Below are 9,536 nucleotides of genomic sequence, written 5' to 3' on the forward strand. Positions count from 1 at the left end.
ATTTTTATTTATCTATAATGCTTTTGAGTGTATCTTTTTATATCTTTTTAGTGGTTGCTCTAGGTATCATTTCCTATGTTTAAAAAACTTCCTTTGGTCATTCTTTTAGGATAGATAAACTGGTGACAAATTCTTTTAGTTTTCCTTCATTTGAGAATGTCTTTATTTCCCCTTCATTCCTAAAGGTTATTTTCACTGGATGTAGGATTCTGTGTATTGATAATACTTTTCTTTCAGCACTTGAAAAATATTGTGCTACTTCCTCTAGCCTCCATGGTTTGTAATGAGAAATTTACTGTCATTTGAATTGTTCTTTACCCTGGGTAATGTGTTGTTTCTCTCTTGATGCTTTCAAATTTTTCTTTCTCTTCAATTACCAGAAATTTGAATATGACATGTATTGGTATGGATTTCTTTGAATTTATCCTATTTAGAATTTATTCATCTTCTTGAATTTGTAAGTTGTATTGTTTGCCAAACTTAAGAAGTTTTCAGCCTTTGTTTCTTCCAAGTCCTTTTCCAGTCCCACTCTGTTTCTCCTCTTTTTCAGACTCCAATGACACAAATGTTAGCTCTTTTGTTATAGTTCCACAGGTCCATGAGGTTATATCTTTTTTTTTCAGTCCATTTTCTTTCAGATTGGTAATTTCTATTCTATCTTGTTAAATTTTTAAAAATGTTTATTTATTTTTGAGAGAGAGAGAGAGAAAGAGTGAACAGAGGAGGAGCAGAGAGATAGGGAGACACAGAATCAGAAGCAGGCTCCAGGCTCCAAGCTGTCCGCACAGAGCCTGACACGGGGCTTGAACTCACGAACTGCAAGATCATTACCTGAGCTGAAGTTGGACACTTAACTGACTGAGCCACCCAGGCGCCTCTCTATTATTCTATCTTGAGTTCATTGATTTGTTCCTTTATCTTCTGCATGCTGCTATTCAGTACATCCATTGAATTTTTTAAGAAATTTAGTTATGATATTTTTCAGTTGCAAAATGTTCATTTGGAATTTTCATTCTAATTTATGCCTGTTATTTCTTGACTGGAATTTCTTTCTTTTTTTTAAATTTTTTTAATGTGTATTTATTTTTGAAGGAGAGAAAGACAGAGTGTGAATGGGGGAGAGGCAGAGAGAGAGTGAGACACAGAATCAGAAGTAGGCTCCAGGCTCTGAGCTGTCAGCACAGAGCCTGACGCGGGGCTGGAACTCACAAACCATAAGATCATGACCTGAGCTGAAGTCGGACACTCAACCAACTGAGCCACCCAGGTGCCCCTCTTGACTGGAATTTCTATTTTTAAATTTGTTTCAAGCATGTTTGTAATTGCTTATTGAAGCATTTTTGTGATGGCTGCTTCACACTCTGTCAAGTAATTCTAACATCTTGATGTACATTAATTGTCTTCTTTTATTTAAGTTGAGTTCTTCCTTGTTCTTGGTATGACAAATTATTACCAACTGAAACCTGGGCATTTAGCTCTTATTTAAACTTTGGGTTTTATCTGGTGTTCTTTGACACTATTCTGGCAGAGTAAGAGAGAGCTTCATCTTATTACTACAGATGGATTTCCCACTTGAGCTTTCAACTCTACCTTAGTAACATAATGCAGTTGGGAGTAACTGAAGTTGGTATGTTACTACCTTAGTAACATAATGCAATTTACTTTGTAAATTCTGGGAGGATTATATGTACCCTATCTTTGAAGATTTTCATGGAGGATAATGGACATTTGGGAGTCCATGTTATTATATTTGTGTATGTAATGAAAGGGTAGCTATGATTTTTATATTATAATTTTCTTTTATTTAACAATGCCCAATTAGTAGCCATAGGGATCCTAGAGGGACATTGACCTCTAAATAGCTTTGTTCTGTCTTCTAACGAGGCCTAGCATGTCTGGGGCCCGCCCCCTGGCCCTGGTTGATCCTGATTGGTGTTAAGAGAGTCCATTGCTAAAAATATGATGGTGAAAATTAAATTCACTTTCATCTCGGCTTCCAATGACATGTGTGTTCTTCTCAACCTAGAGAGGTCAGGAAGCGGAAATGCATTTTACCTGCCCTGGAATTCATTTAAGAAGAATACCGTGTACAAGAGACCAGTTTGAGTGAGGAGGCTAATGTCTTCCACCATGCCCCAGAGCATTTGCCCAGCAAGCAGGGTCTCCTGCTGGTGGTGGCTGATGTAGGAGCAGAATGCGAGTTTGGGGAACCTGGAGCCTGCAAGGAAGGTATGAAAGTTTTTGGAATTCCAAATGAACTCATTCCCAGATTCCAGTAGAACACTGAGGACTATATGTATGTGCTCTCCTTTCTTTCCCAGGATTTCATCAGGCAAGATTGCCATGGAGCTTTCCCTTTGGTTTACCCCAGTTTTGGTAAGTTCTGATTTTGTATGAAGAAGCATACTTAGTCAACGTGATGCACATTTTGGACTTTTCTCTAGGACAAATTAGGGTCATTTCAAATGCAAATATTTCTCTTTCTCTCCTTCTCTCTCTCTCTCTCTCTCTCTCTCTCTCTCTCTCTCTCTCTCTCACACACACACACACACACACACACACACACACACACACACTTCTAAGTTCCTAGACCAGCCTTTTGGTTTGCTGGAAGAATGAGGAGAGGGAGACCAAGTTCTGCTTACTGTGGGTTGCATCTGGGTAAGTTCATGGCCTTAGTGTGATTGAGTTATTTTGCCATTAAATTTATTGTAAATTGAAGCAGAACCCGTTCCTCTTCAAGCTGATTTACTATACTTAAAATAATGGGGTTTGGCTAAATCAGAACTAGTTCAGAAATCTGAGATGAACACTAGTTGACCAGAACGACAAAGCCTCACATAGAGAAGTTTATGGATTTAAAGGGTAATGGAGTATTTTATTTAGGTAGACAGTAGAAGAGACAATGAATCAGAAAATAATTGCCAGAGTCAAGGCATGTAATTTCTCTTTCTGTCCTCAGGCTAGTATCTCTAAAAGTATGTACTAAAAGGGTCAGAAGATAGAGATTCTCCCTTAGACTGACCGCTTAGCACAGGAGGAAGGGAAAACTCTCCTTTCTTACTGACTGGTCTCAAGCTCTGTGGGAAAATGACCTGGCTTCTATCTCCCACAGTATAATTAAAGTCCATCTGATACTCTAGTACTCTCACTTTAGAGGGCTGCATCTTGGACCATAGGAAGTTTTCCTATAAGTAATGTTACGACATCAAATATGGATAAAAAATCCTAAGAACATCATGGGGGAATAACTTTTTGTGGGATGACCTACTCATGACTGTAAGTTTTTTTCCCCTAAGGCTACAGTTTTCCTTTTGCAATATTCACCCTGATGATACTGATGATATCAGTGGTATCTTACCAATAATATGTTGCATGATCAGATATAAAAGTAAAAGAAGGGGTTTTTTTTCCTGCTTGGCAATAGAGTACAGAAAAAATGGCTAACACTCTTAAAATTACATTATCCTTTATGAAAACTTGTAACCATGTGCACAGTTCTTTTTTTTTATCATTTAACATAAATATATTCAAGATAAAATAATTTATTTTTACTTAATAAAGTATAAAAACTAGACATAAAATATAATATTTAAAATAATTAAAAAATCCAGTCACCACGCTTATACTATTTTATTTTTTATTAGTTTTTTCCCATTTCTTAAATTTGAAAAAAATTATAGTTGACACACAATGTTACATTAATTTCAGGTATACAATATAGTGATTCAACAACTCTATATGTTATGCTATGTTTACCACAAGTGTAACTACCATCTGTCATCATACAACACTATCGCAATATCATTGACTGTATTCCCTATGTTATACCTTTCATCCCTGTGACTTATTCATTCCATAACTGGAAGCCTGTATCTCCCACTCCCCTTCATCCATTTGATGACACTGTTTTATATGTTTCACAAAGTTCTTAATTCTTCAGTCATGATATTCTACAAAATAGCTCAGAGAGTTGAAGAAATGGAAAAGTCAGTAATAGGGGATACACGAAACTGGTCAGAAGTTCAGGAATTCACTCTGGAGGGCTTTCCTGCTGTCCAGAACCTTGGAAAGGTTCTCTTCCTGGTACATCTGCTGGCATACCTGGCCTCCATCATGGGAAATACACTCATAATCACCATTACCTGGACTGACCATCGCCTCCAGACACCCATGTACTTCTTCCTCCGCAGTTTCTCCTTTTTTGAATGCTGTTTTGTAACCACTGTTATTCCTAAATTGTTGGCCATCTTTCTGTCAGGGAGGCAATCAATTTCTTTTGTGGCTTGCTTCACACAAGCCTTTGTCTTTCTTTTCCTGGGAACAACTGTTTTCTTCCTTATGGCGGTATTATCCCTAGATAGGTACCTGGCCATTTGCAAACCTCTGTATTACTCAACCATCATGAACCCAAGGATGTGTTTCCTTCTGGTCACTGCCTGCTTATCTTTGGGATTTTTCCTCATGGTGGTTCCAATTATAATGCTTTCCCAGTCATCCTTCTGTGGCTCCCATGTCATCCCTCACTTCTTTTGTGATTTTGGGCCACTGATTCATCTCTCTTGTTCTGACACCAGATCTACTGAAATGTTGGCCTTTATCCTTGCTTTGTTTATCCTTTTGACATCCCTTATCATAACCATCATTGCATACAGCAACATAGTAGTCACAGTTGTGCGACTTCCGTCAGCCAAGGAGCGACAGAAAGCTTTCTCCACCTGCTCCTCTCACCTCATTGTCCTCTCTCTGATGTATGGCAGCTGTGTCTTTATATACGTGAAACCAAAGCAAACAAACAGGCTGGTATCTAACAGGGAGGCTGCCCTTGTGAACACGGTGGTGACTCCGCTGCTGAACCCTGTCATCTACACTCTGCGGAACAAGCAGGTCCATCAGGCTCTGAGGGATGCTCTGTCCAGGGTTAGATTGCAGAAATAGAACCATAGACTGTCAGAGGGAGAATGCCTCTTCTCCATCTAATGCAATCTCCATCCTATTTCTGGAATCTCTTACATAGTCTTGCAACTGTGTTTTTAAAGTTTCTGCTTGTTTATTCTTAGAATAAGGGCCAATTTATCTTATAATCCAATGTACTCCACTACTTGAAAGCTCTAACATTCTTGTTCATATCGAAATGAAATTATCTTCCTGTTCTGTGATCTTCTGTTCACGAGTTTTAACTCGATAGGATTCAACAAATTTTAATGAGGAGTCACATATCCATGATTCTGTTTGATGCATGTGAAATCTCAAAGTTGAGAAGGTGTGGTTTCATGTATCTACTTATGGTAAGTACATAGGGATGGAAAATGAAATTCACAAGAATTAAGAATATCAAGTTGGCTCAAGGATAGATGTAATATGGTCACTATATTGATTTTTGAAGGACACATGTACATAACTCTCATGATATTAATAGCATTACTTGAAATGACTCAATGCAATTGCTTTCAATTGTGCATTGTCTGTATATAAATAGAATATAAATCTTTACAATTCTAGTTTACACTATAATGAAGACATATAAATGTCTCTAATTGAAATTGAAAGTTTCCTTTGGTTACGCTCATCTGCTAGTACTGATTTCAGTACTAAAGACCCGAGGATGGAGTACCAGAGAGAGAGAAGCATTATGATTTCTGGAACAAGGAATTGAGTGGTTAAGATTGTTTCCCTACTACAGAAAAGGAATTGGGGGGAATCTAATCAAAGGTGGAAAGGAGTCTGATTGTGACTGTAGAGTCTTTCTAAGTAAATCTATAAGCAAGTATCTTTATTTGTGAAATGAGAGCTTTATTGTGATAATCTCTGGGTGTCCATTATTAGTACTAGTGTGAAATGACACTACTGATACCAAACATGACACAAAGACACACTGTAATAGAAATACAATTTGAGTGTAGAAAAGAGAAAATGATGAGATGTTTTTGTTTGTTTTAATTTTGTTTAGTGTTAAGTTCACGCATGACATCTTTAATGTGTTTTTTGGCCATGTGTATGTCTTCTTTGGGAAAATGTCAGTTCAGGTCCTCTACCCATTTTAAAATCAGATTATTTTTTGGGTTTTTTTGGGTGTTAAGTTTTTAAATATATTTTGGATATTAACCCCTCATTGGATATGTCATACGCAAATATCTTCTCTCATTCAGTAGGTTACCTTTTGGTTTTGTTGATGGTTTCCTATGCTGTGCAAGTGATGAGATATTTTAATGAAGAATTACAACTATAATTTAGTTATTCAAGATTTTGGTAGGAAAGGATAGATTTGGACACAAGACACAGTAAGAAAAGTCCTGGAGCTGATGTTTGTTTGGCATAGCTGGCTATCATGCTTTGCTCTGACCACATTATTCTGTGGTTTCAGGCATAATAATTGACTGTGTTATGAAGATTTCTGGCATACAATTACGAATGAATTTGAAGAATAGACTACTCAATTAACACAACACATTTTTGTTCACCCTATGCACATATAAAAATTTCCAAGTATTTTTTTTGTGTCGGCTTATCTCTTTTTATGACATTTGGTATATTCCCTTTGCTCAAAGCATCACATTGTCAATGATTTTTCCCAGAATGGCCAATTAACGGTACAGTTATCGGCATAAAGGTCTCCCCATAGGAATGCACATGTCAGTGGAGGCTGGTGATGGCAGTTGGGCTGTAGCATGCAGCTTGGGGGCCTAGCTGAAGGTGAGCCCAGTGGTGCAAGCTAGTGACGGACTCAAGGCCAAATCTGGGGCCACATGCAGCTAATTCAAAATATATAAAGAACTCACACAAATCAATGATTAAAAAAACACAACTCAAATAAAGTAATTGGCAAAGGACCTGAATAAACATTTTTTCCAAAGAAGACATATAAATAGCCAATAGGTATATGAAAAGATGTTCAACATCATTAATCATCAGAGAAATACAAATCAAAATCACAATGAGATATTATCTCACACCTAAGCTAGGTTAGAATGGCTATCATAAAAAAGTGAAAGGAAAAGAAGTATTGGTGAGGATGTGGAGAAAGGGGAATTTGGACACTGTTGATGAGAATTTAAACTGGTGCAATCACTGTGGAAAATAATATGGAGGTTCCTTAGGAAGCTACCTAAGTGTCCATCCATAGATAAGTGGATAAAGAAGCTTTGGTGCATACACACACACACACACACACACACACACACACACAATTGAATAATACACAGGCACAAAAAATGAAATATTGCCATTTGCAACAACATGGATGATTTAGGGGATATCATGCTAAGCGAAATGAGTCATTCAGAGAAAGACAGATACCATATAATTAACTTATATGTGGAATTTAAGAAATAAGTGAACAAAAAAGAGAGACAAAAAACCAGACTCTTAAATAGAGAACAAACTGGTGATTGCTGGACAGGAGGTGGCGGGGTGGCGGGGGGGAATGGGTGAAATAAATGAAGGGAATTAAGAGTACACTTTCATGATGAGCACTGAGTTATCTATAGAATTGTTGAATCACTATATTGTACACCTGAAATGAATATAACACTGCATGATAATTATACTTGAATAAAAATGGTTGAAAATTTAAAAATATATAAGAAAACTACTGTATAATCCAATGATACTACTTCTGGATATATCTCCAAAGGAGTTGAAATGAAGATATTGAGGACATATCGGCACTCCCATGTTCACTGCAGCGTTATTTATTATAGCCAAGATATAGAGATGACATAAGTGTCCATTGATGGATGAATGAATAAAGAAAATGTGCACAGCTTTCTGTATGTTAATCATAATTGAATAAAATGGCTTTTAAAAAGAAAATTGCACTTTTTTGATTCAAAATTTTACTGAATAGTTTTAATAGATGAGATGAGTAGAATATTAGACATGCCAGATGAAAAAATAGCATATTCGAAGATACAGAAACTTAAAAACACACACACAAAGAAAAACTAATCCAACTAAAATGATAAGAGCATCAGTGAAATATGGGACAAATTCAGGCAATCCAACGAGCATATAATTCGATTTCTGAAACAGAAGTTTATATGTGGAGAGGGATGACAAAAAAAGATTTAAGGACACGATGGCCAAAATTTTCCAAATTTTCTGAGAACAGAACCAAAGGTCTCAGCAAAACCCAAGCACTAGAAACATGAAAAAATCCACACCAAAATGCATAATACATTGCTCAAAACCAGTGATAAAGAGAAAATCTTAAAAACAGCCAAAAGGAAAAATTACATGTTTCATACTGAGGAACAAAGATAAAGATGACATAAAATTCTCTTTGGAGAGAAGTGAATGAGAATTCAGTGATACAGGCACTTTTGAAGGACTGTGAATAAAAATCTGCCAACCTAGAATTTGATACCTGTAAAACTGTCAAAAATGAAGGCTTACAAAAGATAAAAGGATTAATCACTAGGAAGCCTACAGAATAATAACTGATAAAGTCAGTCCTTCCAAGAGAAAGAAAATTACACCAGATGAAAATATGCAGAGCTATGAAAAAGAATGAAGAGCATTGGAAATAGTAACTATATGGTAGGTATTTAAGGTATTTATTTTAATTATTTAAATGTCTGAAAGATAATAGACTCCACAAAAATAGTAACAATGCAGTGTGGAGTTCATAACATATGTGGAAGGAAAATATATGACAATAATATCATAAAAGCTGAGGGGGTAGAAATAGAAGTATACTATTATAAGTTTCTTATATGTGAAGTGGTAAAACTATCACTTGGACGTAGGTAATGATAAGTTAAAGATGTATACTGTAAACACTAAAGCAACCACTGAAATAAAAGTAAAAAGTTATAGCTAAGAAGCCAACAGAAGAGATAAAATGGAATTATCACAATGGGGCAGTAGGAAACTTGGATTGATGTATATCTTCATTATATTCATTATGGTGGTGATTTCATCAGTACTTAAACATGTGAAAATGCCATGCCAAGTCCCTGGAAAAGGCTGGCTGGGCTGCTGAGCCTGCTGGGCCAGACAATAAGAGGCCAGCATGGAAACAGATTAAGATGAAGAAACTAGCAGAGACATCAGCTAAAGTAGGAAACTTCAGCCCTAGGAAGATCAGCCCTTAAAAAATGTGAGAGGTATCTAAACAGTTACTGGCTGATGAAAGTCAGAGCCAGACAGCCAACCAGAGAAAGGTGTAGCTGTAAACTTAAGTACTGAGCATCTTAAAGCACAGTCCAAGCAGACAGCATACTGGGATGGTGTTTCAAAACAACCAGGACAGGCCTGGAACTTCCTTCAAGCCATGAAGCTGGGGGGGAGAAACCTTCTACCATAGCAACTGCAAAGAGCCAGATATCACAGAATTTGTGAAGCTTATGAAAGAGGCTTACCCAGACCACACACAGTTTGAGAAAAACAATCCCCATTATGACCCATCCAGAAAAGAAGACAATCCCAAATGATCCACGGTAGATGTACAATTTGTTCCAGTGATAAAGCGTTTCATTACCCTGACTGAATTCAAAACCCATCACCAAGCCCTTAAAACAATATGGCTCTCTTAG

The 9,536-nt window shown here is 36.8% G+C and overlaps 1 protein-coding gene and 1 pseudogene across 1 annotated transcript; both read left to right on the forward strand.

Moving 5' to 3' along the window:
- The first annotated feature begins 3,900 nt into the window (after nt 1-3,900).
- LOC125148213 (olfactory receptor 6C4-like) lies at nt 3,901-4,938 on the forward strand. The gene has a single exon (XM_047826043.1). It carries the CDS (start codon nt 3,901-3,903, stop codon nt 4,936-4,938), a length of 1,038 nt encoding a protein of 345 aa, XP_047681999.1.
- A 4,008-nt stretch (nt 4,939-8,946) lies between these two features.
- On the forward strand, nt 8,947-9,536 carry LOC125147604 (thymocyte nuclear protein 1-like; annotated as a pseudogene).

This window comes from Prionailurus viverrinus, chromosome D2, assembly GCF_022837055.1.
Source record: "Prionailurus viverrinus isolate Anna chromosome D2, UM_Priviv_1.0, whole genome shotgun sequence".
NCBI classification, from domain to species: Eukaryota; Metazoa; Chordata; class Mammalia; order Carnivora; family Felidae; genus Prionailurus; species Prionailurus viverrinus.